This window comes from Sinocyclocheilus grahami, unplaced genomic scaffold (genome assembly GCF_001515645.1).
Source record: "Sinocyclocheilus grahami isolate Dianchi unplaced genomic scaffold, SAMN03320097.WGS_v1.1 scaffold105.1, whole genome shotgun sequence".
Lineage (NCBI taxonomy): Eukaryota > Metazoa > Chordata > Actinopteri > Cypriniformes > Cyprinidae > Sinocyclocheilus > Sinocyclocheilus grahami.
Window position 1 is genome coordinate 1,100,736 of NW_015505284.1, and position 24,313 is coordinate 1,125,048.

The 24,313-nt window shown below is 36.6% G+C and overlaps 1 protein-coding gene across 1 annotated transcript in view; it reads right to left on the reverse strand.

Annotated features, from left to right (window-relative positions):
• LOC107588547 (unconventional myosin-Va-like) overlaps nt 1-24,313 on the reverse strand; it is an 83,640-nt gene that overhangs the window by 14,583 nt on the left and 44,744 nt on the right. The window contains exons 14-31 of the mRNA XM_016276683.1: nt 22,071-22,154; nt 21,902-21,904; nt 17,293-17,451; nt 17,037-17,134; nt 15,846-15,932; nt 15,640-15,748; nt 15,192-15,403; nt 14,395-14,551; nt 13,500-13,739; nt 11,660-11,908; nt 10,497-10,590; nt 8,847-8,995; nt 8,633-8,746; nt 8,313-8,450; nt 7,924-7,980; nt 7,478-7,660; nt 7,073-7,173; nt 2,313-2,511 (exon numbers count right to left, since the gene is read on the reverse strand). Of these exons, the coding sequence (XP_016132169.1) occupies nt 2,313-2,511; nt 7,073-7,173; nt 7,478-7,660; nt 7,924-7,980; nt 8,313-8,450; nt 8,633-8,746; nt 8,847-8,995; nt 10,497-10,590; nt 11,660-11,908; nt 13,500-13,739; nt 14,395-14,551; nt 15,192-15,403; nt 15,640-15,748; nt 15,846-15,932; nt 17,037-17,134; nt 17,293-17,451; nt 21,902-21,904; nt 22,071-22,154 (2,433 nt within the window). The remainder of the gene's footprint in view (nt 1-2,312; nt 2,512-7,072; nt 7,174-7,477; nt 7,661-7,923; nt 7,981-8,312; nt 8,451-8,632; nt 8,747-8,846; nt 8,996-10,496; nt 10,591-11,659; nt 11,909-13,499; nt 13,740-14,394; nt 14,552-15,191; nt 15,404-15,639; nt 15,749-15,845; nt 15,933-17,036; nt 17,135-17,292; nt 17,452-21,901; nt 21,905-22,070; nt 22,155-24,313) is intronic.

The following is a 24,313-nucleotide window of genomic DNA, read 5'->3' on the forward strand; positions in this document are numbered from 1 at the left end:
TTAAATAGTATTTCATGCTGTAACTGTAGGGCTAATACAATATGTGCCCTATGAACTGCATATATGAATATTATGTAGACCTATTGTTTAAATCAAATTTATGCTTTAAAAGTAGATGAATCATAGCAGTTTTCATCCATAGTCTGTCTGTTTCAACATCTGCATTTAGCTTAAAATGGCTTCTTTGATGACAGTATTCTATAAAAATGATTTACATTCCGATTCTAATATCCCAAAAATATTTTTTCTCTTATTCCATGGATTTTACCCATTACCCATTTCCCTCCACTGCAGCTTGCATTTTTGTCGGATTTCTGCACTTGTTAACCAGAGGGTGAAAAACAATACTAAAATACTAAACAATAAACAACGCTAAAAATCAATAAACCTGGGGCCAGACAAAATAATCACTATGTGTAACTGTCAAGCTGCTGTATTGCTGTGTATAAAATGCACAGAGATGGAATCAACCACAATTGGATAAAAAAATTTACAGGTAACTCTATTCTTAAAACCCGCTCACACCAAGAATCATAACTATATTAGCATACACACCAACAGATGATAACATTATGTTTATTTTAAGTGCAAGCTGCTACTTTAAATGCTCAAGCTCTTTAATATTGGAAGGATTCTGATGAATGTTTTATTGGTTATCAGCTGGAAAAAAAAGTTCTGAAAGAGATCACCACAATTTCACTCCTCTATGCTGTTATCATTATAGTGTGGATTTCACTATTCTCATAGAATTAGCATGATTATTAAAACTTTATTGTTATAGTTATTGTTCTTGGTGTGAAAGGGTCTGTCACTTTAATAAATAATTGGTCAGTTTCATAGCAAAACACCCCAAAGTGCCTCAAATGTCACCATAAAAAAAAAAAAAAAAATGCAGTTTTTACGGGCCACAAAAAAATGAGACCGTGTCAAAATAATATTTTAAATATTAAATTATTTTGTTTAAATTAAATTTTTTTGAATATCTGCTAAAGGCTAGTTTTGTCAACTTACTGTATAAAAGAACACTCAAATCTAATAATACTACATTTATCATATCACAGGGTCTTGAACCATCACCAGAAATTAAGAAAATAAACCGTTTTAGATTGTGAGGAGCCTTTTGCTGAGGGCCAACATTCATAAACTCATTCTGTATAAGGAAGTGGTTCCCAACCTTTTTGTACATTTGACCACTTTAAAGGGGTCATAGGATGCCCACTTTCCACAAGTTGATATTATTCTTTAGGGTCTCAATGAAAAGCCTGTAACATAGTTTGGTTAAAATTTTTCAATGGTAGTGTAAAAAACACCTTTTTTACCGTTAAAAACAGCTCTTTTCAGATCAAGCCGTTTTAGTAGCATTTTCCTTTAAATGGTAATGAGCTATCATTAATAACACCATCATCCCAAACTTCCTCCTACCCAAACTAACTCAGCTCTCCGTGCCCACCTCCGTCTGTCAGTGGATCAACAGCTTCCTGACAGACAGGCAGCAGCTAGTGAGGCTGGGAAAATACACATCCATCACCCGTACGATCAGCACTGGAGCTCCTCAGGGCTGCGTCCTCTCCCCACTGCTCTTCTCCCTGTACACCACCGACTGCACCTCTAAAGACCCCTCTGTCAAGCTCCTGAAGTTTGCAGACGACACCACACTCATCAGCCTCATTCAGGATGGTGACGAGTCTGCTTACAGTCAGGAGGTAAAAGAGCTGGCTGTCTGGTGCAGTCTCAACAACCTGGTGCTCAACATGCTAAAAACTGTGGAGATGACCATGGACTTCAGGAGAAACCCCCCTGCACTCCCCCCACTCACCATCATGGACAGCACTGTGACTGCAGTAGAGTCATTCAGGTTCCTGGGCACCACAATCTCTCAGGACCTGAAGTGGGACACTCACATAGAGTTCTCACATAGAGAATGAACAACATCCATTGTTAAAAAGACCCAGCAGAGGTTATACTTCCTTCGCCAGCTGAAGAAGTTCAACCTGTCACAGGAGCTGCTGAAACAGGTACACACAGTGCCAACACACATTTCAGTTCAAACAACTTGTAAAAGTGCATGTAGCATCCTATGACCCCTTTAAGGAACAAAAGCAAGGTTGCATACAATTTCATCTTGAAAATGACTGATTACTAACTAATAACTAATAACTAATAATGAAATTAATAATGAAAAATAGGCAATAACACTACTCTAATAATCAACTGACATTTATGGGACACCTAACGCTGTTGAAAGGAAAAGGAAAGGATGTAGGTTGAGAACCACTGGTATAGGAAAGTGTTAGTAGTGTGTTTGTACTGACCAGGTTCTCGTTGGTGAGGCGCGTGATCTCGTGCTGTAGACTGGCCTCGATTCGGGCCTCTGGAGGAAGCTGCAGGTTCTGAGCTAACAGCTGCTGCTGACGGTTATTCTCCTCTTTAACACTCTGCAATTCTCCACGCAAAACCTCCACCTCGTTCTCATGAGACCGCCGCTGAGCCTGCAACTGAGACTCCAACAACCTACACAGACAGAGAGAGCAAATAACTAGACAAACAGTTCTTCATTAGAAGAGCTTTTGATTCTGTTTTGAGTTTTCTGTTGTGAAGCGTTAAAGGAACAGTTCATCCAAAGATGAAAATGCTGTCATTATTTACTAACAATCGTCATTTAAAACCTAAATATTGTAAGGACAATTTCCAAAGTTTTTTATGCAGCTTTTCCACACAATGATATTACACCATAAAAATAGAACATGCAATCTGTGTGCTATATTCCAGGTCAGCTTTGACTGAGGATCAAATTGAGATTATGTTGTTATTCACTGTTAATCTAAAATATTGTGCTGATCAGTGTAATTTTAGTATCTTAAAGATATTATTATAGTTTTCATTTTTATTATTTTATTTTATCTTATATTTATATTGTATATTTTAATTTTAGCTTTTTAGTTTTAGTAACTGTGTTGTGTTTCTGTCATTTTTTGTCTTTTTTAATGTCTATATAGTTTTATTTATTTATTTTTATATCAGTTTTAATTATTTTAGTACATCAAGTTAAATTAAAATAAGTAATGTTAAGTAATCTGGAAAAACAAACAAACAAACAAATAAATAAATGTATGTTTAGGTTTTTTATATTTTATTTCAGTGAATACACTGCAAAAAATGCTTTTCTTACTTAGATTTTTTGTCTTGTTTCCAGCCTAAATATCTAAAAATTCTTAAATCAAGAAGGATTTTCTAGACAAGTAAAAATTGTCTTGGTTTCAGAAAAAACAAGTCAAAATTAAGTTAGTTTTTGCTTAGAACAAGCAAAATAATCTGCCAATGTGATAAGCAAAATAATCTGATTTCAAACAGAAAAACAAGATTATTTTGCTTACCCCAAGATTTTCCCTATTTAAGCAGTAGTGTTGATGCAGCCATGTCAGGTAGACGTTGTGTGATTCAGTGCGAAAGCAAAAGCACTTTATTTGGCCTTCCGGAATTAGATGCAATTAGGAATCATTGGTTAAGATTTATTTACAACAGAACAGCACCCAGATGTTCGAATTTGTGCAACGCATTTTAATTTTTTGAACATTAAAGCATGTCAACATATTCTGTTACACCAAATACACAAAATAATGATCTTTAAAATAGCATCATATGACCCCTTTAAAAGGATTGTTCACCCAATTTGGAATATATGTAAAAGTATGCGAGGAACAGAACACAATATTTGAAATGTAACTTAGATTTGAGAGCTACTGTACTGAGAAGGGAACTATTTACAATGGATAATTAACAGTCTAAATCTGTTCATTACATAGATACAATAAACTTAGTTCATACCTTATATATCTTTAAACAGAGTCTCTTTTATCAATTAAAAATTTTGTCCAGCCAGATCCTATTATTTTTTGTACAGAATAAAACACTTCCATGCTAATTTTTGTATGTTTGGATATACTGTAAGCTGAAATGTACAATATGGATGCTCTGTTTGCACATCTTAAAAAGCATTAAAGTAGTTACAAATACTTTTATTTTCTAATAAACATATTTGTATAGTTATGCTTCACTATTATATATTATTGATATACCACAGTTTGAGAACTACTGCTTCAAAACATCTCCTTTGTGTTCCAGTGGACGAAAGAAAGTCTTCTATGATTGGAATGGCACAAAGATGAGTAAATTATGACAGAATTTTCTTTCTTGGGTGAACTATTGTCTGGTTTAGGTAATTAATAATATGGATTATTCTGATTAAATGACATATTTACGAAAAACAAAGAAACGGACAAACAATCAGCTAATTAAAGTATGAAGTAAAACAGCAGAAAGATGAAATGCAAACAGAATAAATGATGAAGATAAAATCATTATGACAAAGACGACTGCAAATGTAGCAAACATTGAAAAATGTAAAAAAGCACTTAGTTTGTCATCTGTTCATTTGCTTTAATTGCTGTAGCTATTTGTCCACTGCATAATGAGTAATAAACTGCATCTAAAGCAGTCAGCCAGAAGCCATGTGTAGGTTCATTCGTCCAACACACTGAGTCACATGACCAAGCGTTGTTGTCGCAGCCTTTTAAAAACTGCAAAGCCATCACCTAAAGTAATCTAATAGACTGAATTTGTTGTTCTGCATCTATTTGGCAGGGTCAATAAAGCCAAACCCTCATTACTCTTGCCCAAATTTTTGAGAAGGCGGCATGGCATAATCTCAGCCTCAGACACTTGCCCACAGACCACCATAGTACTGACAATCTGATGCATAATGCACACAAAACTGTAAAATGTATTTATTTTTTTACTTTTGGACGGACAAAATATCTGATCAAAATGACACCACACAATGCGATTTTGTGGGCTTGTTCTGTAGAATTGTTTGCAAAAATTGCTGCACTGTTATATTGCCATGCTATAGACCAATTTCAGCGTTTGCAAACAGAGATGACGTTTTTTGTGGGCAGAGCCTATCTGGTGGCAGAAAATGCCAGTTTTAACGTAGCAGTCTATGCAAGCCATGGAATAAAAAAGGACATTTTGAGTTTATATTTCAAAAGATTATAACTGGTAATTCTGGTAAGAAAAATCAACTCGTCATTCTCTTTTTCCCTCGGCTCAGAATCATGAGTTTATAATCCCACACTTCTGGCTTTTTTTCCTCAGAATTGACAAACTCGCAATTGTTGAGTTTAATTAAGTTATAAAGTTCGAACTAGGCGATAAACTTGCATTTGCAAGAAAAAAAAGGCAGAATTGTGAGTTAAAATAGGTAAATGTTATGTAAAATGTTATATGTTTAAATAGTATTTCATGCTTTAACTGTAGGGCTAATACAATATGTCCCCTATGTGAATATTATATAGACCTATTGTTTAAATCTAATTTATGCTTTAAAGTAGGGTAATCATAGCAGGTTTAATCCATAGTCTGTCGGTTTAAACATCTGCGTTTAGCTTCAAATGGCATCTTTGACGACAGTATTATATACAATTATTTGCATTCCGATTCTGACATCCAAAGGCACAACAATACGTTTTTCTCTTATTCCGTGGATTTTACCCGCTTCCCTTCACTTGTTCCCAGTGTTTTTCTCCCACCACAATGCGCGCGCAGCTGCATGTGACGTAACTGTGACTCCAAATTGGTCTATAATCGATTTCAAATAAGCTTTCCTCTAAAACATCTTCCTGACTAAGAGGGTGGTGCCTGGCAATAATAAGCTGCAAAGTGGACCAGACTTTATGCTGATAGCCAAAGGTCTGGCTATGTGAGATAATTCCTTCATATTAGAGTTAATGCCTGGAATTGGACTTTGTTTTATGTTTTCTTGTCTATGTATGGGCTCTGGAATGAGGCTGATTCGCTGCTCTGCTCTGAGCTGCACACACATGCAGTGAGAGCGGCCCATCATGCCCGTCCATCTGTTACCTCAACCTGCTCACAAGCTCGTTCACTTCAGTCGGTCTGCGTGTAAACCTGGGTGATCTGCGCAGGACAGAGATGAGCCATCAACAGACAGACAGACACAGACAGACAGAGGGCTGATCCAAACAGGTAGGTAAGGTAGGGTAAACACACAGGCTTGTGAAAGGATTGTGAGAGTGATAAGTCATAATTTCCTTGGTTGGAGATAGATGTGACACTACTGGGTCTGTGCGAGAAACTGCAAAGAATTTAACCAGCAGCAAATATAGAACAGAGGTTGTCAAACAGAGAGGCATTATTCTGCATTACCATATTTTATATCCTTTAACACAACCCATTATCTAAACATAACTACTATAACAACTACCTTACTTACTTTCAATAAGCAACAACTTAGTAGTTTACTGAGGGAAAACTCTAATTAATAGTTAATAGTGAATGTGTGTTCCCTATGTGATACTGAAGTTCTTTCACTTTTCAATTATTAGACCATTATTACATAGTTATGTAATATTCTCTACCATTCAAAGGTTTAGGGTCAGTAAGGTTTTCTCTCTCTTTTATGTATTTATTTATTTTTATTTAAAAAAAAGAAGAAGAAGAAATTAATACTTTTATTCAAAAAAATTTATTTTACCAGAACTTTTCAAAGAATTAAAACAATATGTGACCCTGGACCACAAAACCAGTCATAAGGGTCAATTTTGTGAAATTGAGATTTATACATAATCTGAAATCTGTATAAATAAGCCTTCCATTGATGTATGGCTTGTTAGGATAGGATAGTATTTGGCCGAGATACAACAATTTGAAAATCTGGAATCTGAGGGTGCAAAAAAAACAAAACAATTTCCTTTACATTTTTCTTATCTTACTCACCCCAAACTTCTGAAAGGTAGTGTATAAAACATTTCAAGATTGAATTTCTAACACAAATACATTGTGACATATGAGAAGCATTAGCTTTCTGGGGGATGCAAGTTTAAGAACCTCTGTTGTAAAAAAGATGGGGGACAGAGGACATCAGACAACATATGCAGTATGAGTAGATCCCAGATGAGGGACACATTCAGTAGATTCAGCAATGGATTTCCTGTTTTGTGATACAGCATGTGATTGACTGACAGTGAAAGAAATGTAAAGAAAAGTAATGTACCTGTTGGTCTCTTTAAGGCCCATGTAGGCCTGGGAGATCTCCTTTGCATCAGTCAGCTTCTGCACATCCTCAATGTACGGTAAAGGCTCAGTCATGGTCGCCTAAACACACGCAGGAGGTTCACATTCACAAGTTACAAATCACCGCATCCATCGACTAACTTTGACTTTTATAATACATTTAAGCATCAGGCACAACACAAGACCTGGTTCTAGTATAGCACTTCACTTCATTGTCAATTAATAAAAGTAAAATTGGAATTTTGTTAAAGAAAATTGGTCGTGCATTAAAACTGTAAAGTTAACATTAGCACACATACATGACAACAGATGACATGCTTTATACTATTTTAAATTGAAGGATTAGTTCACTTCCAGAATAAAGATTTCCTGATAATTCACTCACCCCCATCACCTCCTCCTTCCGCACCTCCAGCTCCTCGTTGGAGGCGTTCAGCTGATCCAGCAGGACCGTGTACGCAGGAGAACCCGGAGCGGCAGAACCGGCCTCAGCGCTGCCTCTCAGAGACTGACGCATCTCATTCAAATCATGTTTGAGCTTCTTGTTCTCTGACTCCAACTCCTGACGCTGAATACACAAGAGAGAGAGATTTATATATGGCTTTATTTTCCTCATCATTTATCTAGCTTTATGGTAGAAGGCCAACTTCTAGGTGTTTCAACACCTGTGAGCTTGGAGAGAGTTCAGTGAGTTTCATGAAGAATTTTGCAAGCAAAAAAGCAGCCACTGCTTTTCAATTAACTCAATCAATTCTAAAGACTGCAAACTGAAGTGGTTTGCCACAATGCAGGAAAAAAAGAAAAGAAATAGAAGACAGTGTGTGTGTTTACCTTGAGAGATTCATATTCCAGCTCAGCACTACGAGCTTTCTTATGTTCCTCATCATCCTGGTCAATAAAAAAAACACATTATCAGTAACACAGTATATATATATATTTATATATATATAATATATATAAGTTTAATAAGTATAATACTTTTTTTGGTACATTTCTGGCATTCACCTCGCATTAATTTTTTTTTTTATAAAATTGTGTCTAGAATTTAAGTAAATATGAGAAAATCTCTATTTAGGATGTCCTTAAAAAAATCTATATTCTTTTAGTATTTGGGTTATGGAGAGTCATTATATTTAACTTCAAATAAAAACAGATTGTACATCCTCATTTAAAAAGTAAATACTGTAAATGTAAATGTGTGTGTGTGTGTGTGTGTGTACCCTAGCTCTAGCCCGCTGAAACTGCTCTTCTCTCCGATCGAGTTCGTTCTGTAGTGACTGTTTTTCTTGCTCTAGCTCGGAAACTCTCTTCTGCAGCTTTAGGAACAAGGACATATCCAGTATCGCCTTGGAAACGTCCTAAAGATCGAATAAAACACATCCCATAATTGCACATGCAATCTATATGCTATTTTATGTTACTTTTATTTGTATGATCTTTGAAAAAGCCAAACTCAAAGAAGTGGAATTTTAATTCTATCATAAACATAGACACAGTATAATGTGAATGATCTTAATGATATTCCACATTCTAATCTCACCTCCCCTCCGCGGGTCCCTTCCTCGGACTCGGCATACTCTGAATTGTAGGTATATTCTGATTCGTTGCTGCTGTGTGTGGAGTCTGTGCGTCTGTGACCAGGTTTTGGAACATTCTAGAAAAAAAAGATACACTAGTTGAGTAGTCATTCAGAAAACCCACCGATTAGTTGAAAGCACTGAAGATTGGCAATCCCTAAATAAGTGTGTACTCACTACAGCAAGTGTGATCTCCTCTTTCAAATCGTCGTATTTCTCCTCTAGTCGGAGGTGTTCGGTAAGAAGGTTCTGGTAGCGAGAACGTTCCTCGTTTAAATCGTTTTCTAACTGCTGAGTTTCCTCCTTCAGAGCCCTCTGCATTTTCTCTGCAAAACACACATACAGGTGCATCTCAATAAATTAGAATGTCGTGGAAAAGTTCATTTATTTCAGTAATTCAACTCAAATTGTGAAACTCTTGTATTAAATAAATTCAGTGCACACAGACTGAAGTAGTTTAAGTCTTTGGTTCTTTTAATTGTGATGATTTTGGCTCACATTTAACAGAAACCCACCAATTCACTATCTCAACAAATTAGAATATGGTGACATGCCAATCAGCTAATCAACTCAAAACACCGGCAAAGGTTTCCTGAGCCTTCAAAATGGTCTCTCGGTTTGGTTCACTAGGCTACACAATCATGGGGAAGACTGCTGATCTGACAGTTGTCCAGAAGACAATAATTGACACCCTTCACAAGGAGGGTAAGCCACAAACATTCATTGCCAAAGAAGCTGGCTGTTCACAGAGTGCTGTATCCAAGCATGTTAACAGAAAGTTCAACCGAGAAAGTTCTCTCGGTTGAAAGTCTCAACCGAGAGAACCGCAGCCTTATGAGGATTGTCAAACAAAATCGATTGGGGTGCAATGTCATCTGCTGGTGTTGGTCCATTTTGTTTTTTGAAAACCAACGTCACTGCACCTGTTTACCAAGAAATTTTGGAGCACTTCATGCTGCTTTCTGCTGACCAGCTTTTTGAAGATGTTGATTTCATTTTCCAGCAGGATTTGGCACCTGCTCACACTGCCAAAAGCACCAAAAGTTGGTTAAATGACCATGGTGTTGGTATGCTTGACTGGCCAGCAAACTCACCAGACCTGAACCCCATAGAGAATCTATGGGGTATTGTCAAGAGGAAAATGAGAAACAAGAGACCAAAAAATGCAGATGAGCTGAAGGCCACTGTCAAAGAAACCTGGGCTTCATACCACCTCAGCAGTGCCACAAACTGATCACCTCCATGCCACGCCGAATTGAGGCAGTAATTAAAGCAAAAGGAGCCCCTACCAAGTATTGAGTACATGTACAGTAAATGAACATACTTTCCAGAAGGCCAAAAATTCACTAAAAATGTTTTTTTTATTGGTCTTATGAAGTATTATAATTTGTTGAGATAGTGAATTGGTGGATTTTTGTTAAATGTGAGCCAAAATCATTACAATTAAAACAACCAAAGACTTAAACTACTTCAGTCTGTGTGCATTGAATTTTTTTCACAATTTGAGTTGAATTACTGAAAAAAATGAACTTTTCCACGACATTCTAATTTATTGAGATGCACCTGTATATATTATATGTACACCACTGACACACATTCCCACAGACCAGTCAACCAATATTGAATTATTACTCAATCATCTAAAGGATTTGGATTTGTTTTTTGGTTTTAAGATCTGAGTAAATCTAGGAATAGTCAGAATAGCATCAGACTGGGCAGTATATTAATGGGCAATATATTCCACTGTTGTTTTAATATTATTAACACATAAAAAAAAAACTCTAAGCCTAATAGAACGACAGAGGTTTTTGCACAGTTTTTCTTTACCTGTCCACTGCTGGCTCTGTTCTTGGATCAGTCGGTTCAGGTCGTTTTTCTCGTTCTTCAGCAGGTGGTTTTGCTCCTTTAGTTCTGAGATCATCTGTTACAAACATTTCACAAACATAATCATTATGACATCTTAATCTTTAATGGTTATATTCAAAAAATAAACTACACTGTTTATGTCACAGATGCTTGTATTGACCCAGGAACATTGTTTTAACTGCTGAGAAATACTTATTTATTCAACACACACCCAGTACTTTGTTTATTGTGGCTTCGTGAATCGTTCTAGTCCTCTACCACCCTAAAACTACAACTAGTTCTAACATTTAAGCTGAGCTCTAGTCTCTATCTCTCTCACCTGTGTCAATGAACAGATCTCTTCTCTTTCCAGGTTTAAGGCAGTGTGCAGGTCTCTCTAATCCCTGAATATGGAGACACAGAGTATATCTGTGTCTTTAGAGGGCTTGACAATCTAGGAGGACTGTCTAAAAGCAAGGGAGTGAAGGTAACCTATGGGTCTAACTTTACTTTTTTGGGGGACCTGCTGTGGAAATTTGCTAATGTATGCCACATGATTAGTGAGGTTTTGTATGAACACTCAACACACATATCAAAAACACACTTACTGTTTATAAATGATTCATTTATATATGAGTCGTACACTAATAATTTGGAAAGTAAGACATTTTTTAACAGGCTATTAGAAATCATTCTGTTATGTTCAAAGATTTTGCACATTAGTATGGGAGAACTTTGGAGCATCAGAACCATGAAAATGTAATTAATCACTTTTTTGACTCAGTCGATATGAGCCATTCAAATGAACTGATCAATTAAACACTACTTAGTAATGAATCAGTTTTATGAGTCAGTCCACTGAAATGAACCATTCAAATGAACCCTCTTTAAAGGAACACCAATGGGAGATGACTCAAATGCATCAGTGAATCAGTTCCCTGTCCAAATTAATTGCCTTCTAAGGAACATAACTGGGTGATGACTCATTAAAATAAATAAGTCTGTTCATTTTTATAGTTTTTTTCAATGACACAAACAAACTGATTCGTGAATCACCCTCAACTTTTTGTAAAGTGCTTTGTGAAGCCCGCACCAGTGCAGGCACATCACATCTGCACACAACTACATATCTGAACTAACAGCACCTTTTCCATCTCGTCCTGGTAGGTTTGTGCCCAGTCCTCGATTGCTTTCTTCTCCTTCCGTGTGTTCTGCAGGTCTTTGCGCAGTCGCTCCAGCTCTTCCAGAAGAGATGTAACTTTGTTGGCATTGTTTTTGGCGTCCTCTTCTGCCCCTCGCAGACGTGTCAATTCTACACGCAGACGCTCAGACTCTGCAGCATGGCTGACCTCTAGACTGTTCAAACGCTCGCTGATAACACGGTTCTCCTTGTTCTAGAGTGCAAGCAAAACAGAACATCAATTAATTGTATTTAACCCTACAAATCCTAGGGCATCATACTGTATTTGATACCTCAGTTACTAAGGCCTATAAATGATCAACAGGATCAAAACCTTCTGCACTCTGATTGACAGTTCATTCTTTTTAGTATGTAAAAAGTCATTTTATAGTTAACTAGTAACTAGTCTGCTATACAATAATCTCATTGATTTACTTTACAAGCAATCAGCAATTCATCTTACTTTTTGGCCATATACATAAAAGCATCTGACCAAATTGCATATTTTGCCCAGTTTGGGCCTTTAAATAAAATTGTGTTTAAAACACATTAATAAAAATAAATTAAAAAAGTGTTTTTTTCCTCCTCATGTGTGAGCTATATGTTCTCACTATATTATACTATGCAAGCCATAAAAGCCTGATGTATAAAAACATAAAACGCATATGCAAATACAAAACAAAATGTTTTTTCAATGTATAAATAAAATAAATATACAATATGTATATAAAGGATTATTCTTGGGAATTTGAGCAATTTTACTTGAACTTGAGTTCTTGAACTGATGGTAAAACTAATGACATTATTTACTGTCTTTACATTTATTTTGAAAGATGAAGCTCGCGATTATGGTAAGGGGCGTTACATTTCCGACGAGTGCTTACGGTGTTCGGCCAATCACAATGCACTGGGTCAGCTGGCCAATCAGAGCAGACTGCGCTTGTCGGAAGGAGGGACTTTGTAGAAAACTAAGTGTTTGAGAGAGGCGGGGCATAGAGGACCTACAATAATGTACAGTATTTAAAAAATAATGTGTTTTTTGAACATTAAAGCATGTCAACATATTCTGTTACACCAAATACACAAAATAATGATCTTTAAAAAAGCATCATATGACCCCTTTAAATATTTCTTTCTCAGTTTTATTTGTTGTTTTGCATTTTTCGAAATCCCAAAAGCATGTTTCTTTTAAGTTTAAAATACAATTTTGAATCCAGTGCCCAAATAAAATTATTTTTCAATGTGGATTCAGATGTTTGAACCCCACTGTACAACACCTTTGAATTTACATTGCACCTACATACTGTAACAATTACACTTTGTCTTTAAAATCAAGTATTATACCGACAGCTACATACATATACACAAAGATTCTGCACAGGGAAGCCAAGGTCTAGATGATGTGATCATGTCCTGCTAACAGATTCTGACTCATTCTAAAGGAACTAAAACAACAAGAATCAAGTTAACACTGCGTGCTTTCAACCTGTTTCTCTTCCATAACCTGATGTCTTTTCGACTGAATAATGATATTCAATGAAAAAACAAGGGTGGGATTTGACTGTGAAAAATAGTATTGACATGACAGCTGGCTGGATGGAAGGACTAAGATGGAATCAGCCAGAAAGAAAATTAGTTTCATAGGCAGAGCAAGCTACATTTTATGAACCATAATGAACACTAACTTTTTTTGGAATAATGAATTGTGCACAAGAAGACCAGTAACGACCATAATGATTTCATCCTGACTGGTCTTTTTAAATGAGGCACAACAAGCCACAGCATCTTAGTGCGAAGTGTGGTACCTGGTCGTCCACCCTGCGCTGCAGTTGCATGATCTTGTTCTCCATGCCGATGTTGAGTTTCTTGAAGTGTTCCACCGAACGTGCTTCGATCTTGAGCTTCTTGAGTTCTCGCTTGGCTCGCATGCGGCGGACGCAACACTGCAGGTAAACGATGGCTTCGAGCGTCCGCTTGAACCACTGCCGCGCCAACCAGCCTCGGACCATCTTCTGAATGATGATGGCCTTGTGCTCACGCAGAAGCTAAACAAACACACAATAACACATGATGAACAGGAAAAAAACAAAACAAATACACACAAGAGTTAAGAAGAATGCAATGCAAAGTAGAGATCAGTCCAGTGAGTGTTCTCAAATCGCTTTTTTCTCTCACACCTTCTGCCTTTTTAATTTGCAGATATTACACATCCTGCCTCGATAATCCACTGCTGATCAACAGAGCCCTGACGGCAGGAAAAGAGAGGAGAGAGAGACTGTAAGAGTAATAATACAGCCGCAGCTGCTGTGGTCCGTCAGTGGGACAGTCCCTACACTGGAACAGCCTGCTCCTTGGCTAACTGCACCTTTAACACCATTCAGTTCTCTAGGGGTGCAGTTAGCAGCTTTCACTGGTCATGTGTCTCATGCCTGAAATAATTCACTTGTTTCCAGTGTGTTAATTATAAACCACACCGCCAGCATCATATTTTACTCTGATGTATATCAATATGTAACCCGTGTCAGTGTTTGTTTAAATGTTAAGATCAGAACTAAATTGGAAATACAAAAAAAGATGCATGCAAAAATGCAGTAATGAGACCAGTAAAGCGGTGTGTTTGTGATTTGTGTGTTTGTGACTGCTACAAATATATTTATAAATGTGAGAAGAGTGTATTAGTATGTCTGGTTTCCTCCTCACCGCTTTGTACAGCTGTCTGGCCATATACGCCCTGAGGATGCACTGCATGACCAGAGCGGCAGCCTGCTTGCGTTTGTAACATGTTCTCTGGACATACATGCGCTGGTACTTCTGAATGATGATCGCAGCACGTGTGCGACGCAGGAATTTTGCAAGACTGTGGGGAAGTAAGAACAACTCCGAGGTTACTACTGTACTTGTGCACCTTCTCACTTAAAAACAGTGCAAAAGTTTGGTTCCGGAAATAAAAATCCCTTTAAGTTTCTCAGCAGGGAAATGGATTTTTAACAATAACTTACAAACCCTGAAAAAGGTGGATATATATACTGTGTGAGCTCCAAGGTTAACATTATTTCAACCGGTTTGTCAAAAGAATCATGTCTAACAGAGTAATTCTTGGTCAAAATCTACATTCCCAAGATTCTGCAAAACTACATTACCCACAATTCCACCATTTAGAGATATGCGATGAGCAAATAGTGCCAAAAGAAAGTCCAGCTACTTTAATATTTGTGAATATGCATATTTTGCAAAACTCTAACAATACATTGTTTCTATTTAAATACTCGACATCTCCCATTTTGGTGCTGTTTGGTTTGGTTTGAAGCTTATAACGCTTTAAACAAAGACTTTTTGTAAATCTCTATTGGAAAAACGAAAGAAAAAAAACTTCAGACCAACTCTGTGAAAAAAGTGGGCAGGCAATGTTGTTCGCTGTAAGCTTATTTTGATTTGTTGAATTTTTCATAACCGTAGCCAGGCCCCACCCACTATGGGATTAGTCCCCTCCCCCTCACCAGCGGGCCTGGTATCCACGGACATATCTCTGGATGGTTGTGGCAGCATGTTTCATGCGCAGGTACTTCTTGCGTGCCAGCCAGCAGCGGATGGTCTTCTGGATGCGGATGCAGGCAGCACGCAGCTTATCTGCACGCAGTTTCTCCAGATACGCAACCTGCCCTGCGCGAAAAAAGATCTTGGTCTTGCCAAATTGGTACTTATCTGGATCCTATTAGGAGGACAAAAAAGTAGAGAGAGAATTCATTTATCATCATTCATCAGTCAAACTTTACTTTCAGCAAATTTTCTACAGAAAATGTGAGTAGTGCCAAATTCTGGCATTCTGCTGCTTGCTACGTTTCTGAGTAGTTTTAGTTTAAGAGCCTATTATATTATGGTCTTTGCACAAAGTCTATCCAGAGTACCAGTATGATTTCATGAGATGACTTAATTGGCTTGTTGTACCTGCACCAGTTTCTCCAGAACATTCTTACAGGTCATCTTCTTGTCTGTCAAAACATCTTTTTGTTTCATCAGGACACGATACCTGCTAAAGAACTCCTGATACGTCCACCTGACAAGCAAAAGCAATCACACAAACACAAATATACAGTCAGGTAGTGTTTGACAAAAGGGAGTGCAGTATGGCAATGTAAAGAACTCCACTGTACCTAGATGGGAAACCAGCTGCAGAAATCCGGATTGTTTCCAAAACTCCACATGCACGCAGTTGCTGCACTGCTCTCTTGGGGTCAAACCTGGTAATGACAGAAATCAGATATCAGCCTAGCAACACTGTGTTCCTAAAAGCTCACCATCAATTCTGCAAAGGCCACTGTTATAAAATAGTTCAAAACAGAGTCAACTGAGACACATGAAAGTATGAAATTAAGAGATTCGATTTGTGAAGAGAACTGCACACTTTGGTGTTGCCTATAATTCTGTAATTCCATTATAGTGATTAGTGTTATAGCTGTGGTGTGGACTCTGCTAATCTTTAATATTGACAATGATTTTTAGAACTATATCTTTATCATTATCTTTATAGTTATCGTCCTTGTTGTGAACGGGCCTTAAAACAATATATTTACCAAGGTTACTCTTGTTAGTTAAAACTGAAACCATTAAAAAAATCATTACTTGAAATAACTTCATCAAAATACTTATACTAACCTAAGTAATAAAATAATTCATGTACAGCATGAGCAATACTACTGCTAGTGGTGCAGGTGTCACACAAATTACTCACCACAGCTTTAATATATGTAAAACAATTGTCATGTAAAATGCCAGATGAAGTTGATCGAAATCTATTTTAGGTCAAATTGTTTCTGTAATGAATGTGAAACATATTTTTATGACTCATTAGCTAAGCTACATGCTGATGGTAGATTCAACTGAGAATTAATCAAGTTGTTACTGTTCATGGTGCGTGCTTAAAATTGTCTGTTAAAGTACTCATATTTTGGGGGTCTGCTAAAAATTCATGTTTTTAAAATTCCCATAAGTTACATTGCTGCAGCACCTTATTTGCCCTCTGCCTGAAGCGCTCTGTTTAAGTTCCCATCTCTTTTAAAGCTCGCTTTCTGATAAGCCCAGTGGCCTGTTGAATGTCTGTAACTACAGCATCTTTATTGGAAGTTCATATAATGTTTTTTTTTTTGCTACGTCTCCTTGACATAGCGAAATCACTTACCCAACTATTCTTTGAGGGCAGGCCTAATCTACATATTAGAAAACTGACAATTAAAAAAGATCAGCGAATCTCAACTTGTGAGCACAGCATGTGTATGCTTAGAGAGAGAGAGAGAGAGAGAGAGAGATGCACAGATAGTTCAATTAAAAACAGTAGAAGAACTGACGTGAAGGCATATTTGTAATCGTTGGGTTTTATGCAGCGAACGTAATGTGGTGTAGTCGCATTCAGTGTCTCCATCAGCAGCTGCAGAGAGTTACGGAACTACAAAGAGAGAGAGAGAAATGGACACATTCATTTAAATTAGTCTCTTTTTAATCTCATCCATTGTCGGTGCTTATCAATTTACTTAACCCAAAAATAAAAATCATAAAGATATTCAGTAAAAGTGAAAATAAGTTAAGACGAGAGCAGTCTTCCACCTGCAGTCCGACTGTCTTCTTGTGTTCTTTGCTGGCTTGGCCAGCTTTGTTCTTGTTTGGTTTGACACTGAGGCGAGTGCGTCCTCCAGTAGCAAGAGCAGCACCGGTCGGACTTGTGGCTTTCTCTTCATCCTGGAACAGCTCTACCAGCAGGTCAAACTGAGAATTACAGCCAAGGCAGACTTAACATACAAGCCACAACAGGTGTTCAGATCAGATGATCAATCAGAGGAACTTTTTGACTTAGAAATGAAGCAAGGACTAACTAAAAAAAAAACTGTCATTAGTTATTCAAAACATAATTAAACTCAATGTTATTTTACTTAAGCTACAATTAAATCCAGTTGTCACTACGGTTCTGAGTTCTTAAGCTTGTTCTATTCACCGTTTAGTTGTTTACGTTAATGGCAACTGCATTTTACTACAGCTATAAGCCCAAAAATCCATGGTTTACAGTGGGAACTTTCTTGCTCTCTCCCAAAACTCCTGATCATGCAAATTCCTGTTAGAATAACTGCATTTCACCCACGAAAATGCACAGAGCAATGGTAAATGTGACTGTGACTGAAATACCCTTAGCTTTCTAAAAACTCTGTAAATTATGGCTTCGCAGGACTGCTTTTATAAAATGGCCGTTAACTACAAATTTTTATCAAATAAATGCACAAACACAGTAATAATGATGTAATGATGTCACAGGTATGTGTTTATAGAGTATTTTACAACGGCTTTGAATGCAGCTGAGCCAGGATTTCACTCCTGAAAAATTCAGGTAGTTGCAATTGAATTCTCAACCGAACTGTGTTAAACGGTTAGCATTCATGCTTTTGTACAGGCATGCGACACTGGAGCATTTATCACTTCCAAAACTTAACAAGGTTTTGTGGCCTTTGTTACCTGAACTAAATGTTTGCACTCAAAGTACCACTTTTAATCCAGATTAACCACATAGAAAACAACACTAAGCAATTCTGTCATAATTTAGAAGTATGCACATCAAGACAAGCAAATGGTATAAAGTGGGATAGTAACGAACAGAAAAGGCCATGTACTCAGAAAACGTCCCTGGAGTCTCGTTTACATTGATTGCCAAGAGTTTGAGCACTGAGGGACGCTAGCGCTGGTACTACGCAGCATGCAGCCTAAGCATAAAATAAGAGTCTTTATGGGACCAACAATTTAAACATCAAATCCCAACTCACAGCAAACAAACAAACACATTTTGGTCTATGTGTAGTACATGTCGATGTCTTCAGCTGTTGCATTTTTAGGAACAGTTCACCCAAAAAATGAAAATTCTGTCATTATTTATCGTCCATTGTTCTAAACTTAAATGTTGTCATTTTTCAGTGTTTCCCATTAATTACCTAAATTTCTAAATCCTAAAATATACTCTTCTCAAGATTTCCAACATTGTGTTTTGCGCCATTTCTTTGGCAAAGCATCTGTCAATCAAACTAAAAGCCTGTCATTTAATTAAATAAGTGCTGTAATGCTTGTGGCAGAGTGTTCAAGTTTATTTCACATTTGGGAATGCAACATGCCACAGCGTTATTTTCACATTTGCATAATTTCCAACATTTTGTGGACAGATGATTACAACCTAATTTTACAGAAACAGCCTTTTTCAAAAAATAAAAGACAGAGGGTTTAACAATTGCAAGTGAAGAAATTAAGTATTCTAATTTTACTACTGTAAGTAAAATAATAATTATACTTACTAGATTTATAATGAAATGCATTTGTAAACCTGTTTTCACAGAAACAGCCAACCAAAACAGAAGCTTGAGGATTTAAATTTTCCAAGAAATATTTATTTTTCATTCACATTATTTTACAGTGCAGTATTAAATGGTAATATATTACTGCCTTAGGTCTAATAATAATAATGAAGCTCTATGAGCTCTTAATTTTGCTCTCGAAGTGTGCCATTTATCCTTAAAAAAAGAACAAAATGTATTTCCTATTGGGACCAATATTCACCTTACATATTCTAACAAAACAGTTTTATTTATTTTTTTACAAACCTGTTTTTGATTTGAAAGTTGCAGTGGAGCGAAAGACTTTTAGCAAATAATGACAGAATATTTATTTCTTGGTGAACTGTCCCTTTAAGAGTATAAAATAAGTACTAAAAGGACAAACAGTCCAGCTGATGTCAAACAGATGTTTCATGTTATTGGGGTGGTTGAGTTTGTTTGGATGGTGTTTGGAGGCTCTAGAGTTGAAGCGGGATTTATTTTCCTATAGAGTCAATGCAGTGCTGAGATTGTGTCCTGCACAGCAGAAAGCAACAGACTGAACATGCTTACACACACACACACACACACACCTCTCTCATACACACACACATCCAACCCAACATGCATCCAATATTAATTTTCGTATAGCAGGACTGCAGTGATTTTGGAGAGAGAGAGAGAGCTAAAGAGACAGAGCTAAATTTTACCTTCTGCAGGGGTACAGGTTGTCATGTTCACAAACAACACATAGACAACATGACACAATGATGAGAAAATAGAAACAGAATTAACAAATGCAGAAAATACAGATACATCAGACCGATGTATATAATGTACTAGCTGAACAGCAAAGCAGCTCAGACACCAGCTCTAAAGCATATTGTTATGTAGGCTCCTATTTAATAAACTAGATTTAGCTTGTTTTCTAAATTCCTAACTGAGACTGAACGGTCTAAACAGAATTCCTCTTCGGCTATGTCCACATTAATCCAATTCTATTCAAAAATGGCATATTCATTTCAAACCGCTCACAAAACGTCATAACCACTCACTGAGATGATACTGACAAAACAAACATAATAAAGTTCTCACACTATTCTTCTTGTATGACCAGTTTATTAGTGAAATATCCCACCACTCAAAATCAAGATTCCATGTATTTTCTAAAACACAACTGTCATCCTCTTTTGCAGCAAGTCAGCAATTGCGATTAAATATTCCATCATCTTTGCAGTAAAGCAATATGAAGATTGTACAAAGTAACTTAAGCAACATTATTAAAGAGGTATGATGCTATTTGCACAAAGAGATACTACATACTAAAATAAAAGGAAAACATTAAAAAGCATTGCATGGCCTTTTTAAACTGAATAGCAGGCACAACAATGCACTAGTTATATTGTATATACTCATAATTTTCAAACATGTTTTGAAACATATACACTTGGGAAAGCACCTAAACAAAATTTTTTGCATGTTAGCATGGGCAAAAGGACAAAAACGAGATGCATTTTCAAATCTATCTGCATTAATGTGGACAAAGCCTTAGAGTGAAGCTTAAAAAGTTGATAAAGGCCAAATAAATGATGAAGAAACATTGAAAAGCTTCTGAATTTTGAAAAAAAAAAGGATTTTTAGCTGGTGCCTGGCTTTATTTCTAATTCCTATGAAAACATAAATGGGTACATGATAGATGGTAAGCAAATACACGCATGATGATATGAACAGACGTAATGATCAATGATATGAATGTAAATCAAAATGAATATGGTAAAACCAGCTGACCTGTGGAACAAGTGAAGGATTTGGATTAATTCCTAACAGACTGATCTGGATAAGCACCAGAGAGCCTAGCCTATTACTAATATGAATTGTTAATAACTTTTTAAATAATAGTTGACTTGACTCAGTTTGAGGCATTATTATTATTATTCCCAGGCAGTTTGGATTAGTACAGCATGAGTTTGCTCTTACCACACACATTTACTGCCTCACGCTGAGGAGACAAAGCATTAGAGAGCATTCAGAAACCCCCAAATACAGAAGAAAATGATTTTACAAGAACCAAAATGCACTTAAAGTCCACTCACATTTTCTGAATCATCTGAGTGAATATAAGTATTGGATTCTGATCATTTTAGTTAATTAATTTCCATGTCTTTGTGTTTGTTTATGAGCTATTTTTATTTTATTTTAAAGCAATTTTTCAGAGATTTTATTTTTAAATATATTGAGCATAACTTGGGGAAAAAAAAGGTTAAAAAACCATAGCGCAATGGTATTCTTGGATATACATTGGAGTACCAAGAAAATACCATGGCAAATAAATACTGAAATAATTTAATGCCATGATTTATATCAAAATGCTATGATATTACAATTCGATATCTTCAGTGCAACCCATTATGTGGCCATAAGTTGTGAAAGGTTGAGAAACTTTGATCTATGGAGGCTTTCATTCAGCGTACCTTTGTGCCCGTGTCTCGATTATAAAATATGTTTGAATACCTTCCTGAAAAATCCACAAAACACACCCCTGACCCTGAAGGCACAGCTGATGGCATGATGATTGATTTCATAACAGGTAGGGTATGCAGTGGCGTTCTGTCTGAACCTGCCTCATTAACACAGAGCACAGAGCTGCTGGGTCATGCTAATGCTCTATGCTAGAGCTTCAAAACAGCTCTGATCTATAGATACTGGGACTCAAGATTGCAGTGAACTAAGACAGGACAAGGATATGTAAGAATCCAAACAACTAGAAATATGAACATATGCTCCCATGAGTTTTGCACATATCATGTTGGAACTGTGGCAATGGACCACACTAATGCTCCTTGACCAGCAGATGGCATCCTTCCATTGACCTTCTCAGACTTTAAGCCTCATTTAAGGTCAAAGATCTTGGACGAAAATACCCTGGCTACAGCTATCACTGAAGATTGGTTATGTTTTGTGCCAGTTTAGCCTGACTTATTTAAGGTGTTAAGGGCATTATCTTTCTGTGAGACATCAGACTGACAGATATTCACTCACCTTACTGGCCTTCAGAACATGTATCTGCTCCTCATTCACTGTGTCTTTATTCTTCTCCAGAAAACCATCACACTGATACTCCACCTGACAGACACAGACAGACATGTGAGGTTATCCTATAAGAAAGAAAACCCATGAACGAGGATCTGAATAGATATAAACTCAGAACATATCAGTCGCTTCCCCCCCTCAGAATTGGAATTCATAACTTGCAATCACAAGTTTATATCTCACAATTTTGAGAAAAAAAGTCAGAATAACGAGTTTTCATCTTGCAATTTTTACTTTATTTCTCGCAATTGCAAGTTTACATCCCACTATTCTGATAACTCGCAATTTCGAGTTTAAATCTCACAATTCGGAGAAAAAAGTGAGAATTGTGAGTTTGTATTACGCAATTCTTAAAAAAAAGTCCGAATTGTGAGATTAAAAAGTCGCAACTACCTTTTTAATTAATTTTTTATTCAATGGCAAAAATGGCCTTCCATAGTAATTACATGGAAAGCAAACAATAATAATAATAAAAAAATACTACTCCATTCTTCTTAACTTTTGGTCAAGTCTTTATATTGTAAAATTTGAGAAAAACTTTACAATAAGGTTTCATACATACTGTTATTTTAGTATTATTGAGGTACGATTTAGTTATTCCACATAAATAAAAATTAACAATAATGCAGTTTACAGCATTTGTTAACCTATGTTAATGTTAACTTCTACATATATCAATGCAATTTTACATTCTAAGTATAGGCATGAATAAAACATTAACATTGTTAAATCACCAATACTTTCTTATTTTTATGGAATGTTGTAGTGTTTTTATAAATTATTAATTTGTGTAAATCATTATATATATTTTAAACATATGCAATAATATGGTAAAAAGATTATCACAACTTAAATTTTATGCCAACTTAAATGCTGCAAAAAATCAAAATCATGATATTGTACCTGATTAACCAACTTTAATCAATTGAATTTTACTGTTAAGTGTTGCCAAGGTGTGTGTGTGTGTGTGTGTGTGTGTGTGTGTGCGCATACCTTATCTGCAAAGTGCTGAATAATGAAAGCTTTATTGGACATCCGTGGTTTTTCAAAAAGTGCACACGTCTTCAAATGAGTGTTATACAGTTTCTGAGCCCAGGAGTCATCAGAGCCCTTCGGCATCTAAGAGAAAGAGACAGAGACGGAGTACAGTATATGAAGTAAGAACAGTAGTCTCAAATAGGATTATGCAATTGCAATTACAATTACACAACACTGTATTTGTTTGTTTGTTTTTACAGTAATGTACACTACCATTTAGAAGTTTGGGGTCAGTATGTTTTTCTTAAAGAAATTATTAGCATATTAAAATGCTCTTCTTTGCCCCAATGGAAAGCATATTTACTAGAGCCCGATCGATATGGGTTTTTTGGGGCCGATACCGATATTAGGGAGTAAAAAAGGCCGATATCGATATATCGGCCGATATTCTTTGTGTATATTATAGTACAGTACCAGTCAAAAGTTTGGACACTTTCCCATTCGTGTGTCCACACATTTGACTGGTACTATATATAGAATACAGTATATACATAAACAGAATGTATATACATAAACATTAAAATGTGGTGATCAAACACACACAGAGATAGGTAATGGAGGCAGGGCATTTAACAATTTAACAATAAACTTTATTATCCAAAATGAGTCTGACATCAGTGCACTGAACAGTAAAGTTGAAGTTTATTCAACTTTAATTCAATTCAATTCCATTCAACTTTATTCCGTTAAAGTTTATTTCACTTCAAAACATTCACTCACGAATTTGCGCTACTGTCTTCACACACAGACGAAACTTACTAGAGAAGTGTGACATAATATACCTCTGTAAATAAAAACAATATAAATTCACGTCTCGTGCACTTTAATCCCCTTTGAATGTAACGTGTACGTTCCCTTGGAACTGGAATCATGGTGGAATTTCATGTGAAGTCCACTTTGCAGGGCACTTACGGTCGAATAAGACAATGCTTGAATGCTGCTGCCTGAACAAGTCCTTACTGAAGTGAAAGTGTTGACTGGTGTCACTATCTCGCGAACGCGTCGGCGGATCTCCACCAAATTCGGGGGATCCCTTCAGCTCGAGGAGCCCTCTCGAACGCCACACTCCACGCGTCAGTAGCCCCCTGGGATCGCTTTAACGGTCGGCGCCTGTCCGCGAATTTAACCACCCATAATTCCCGAACCCCAGGGGC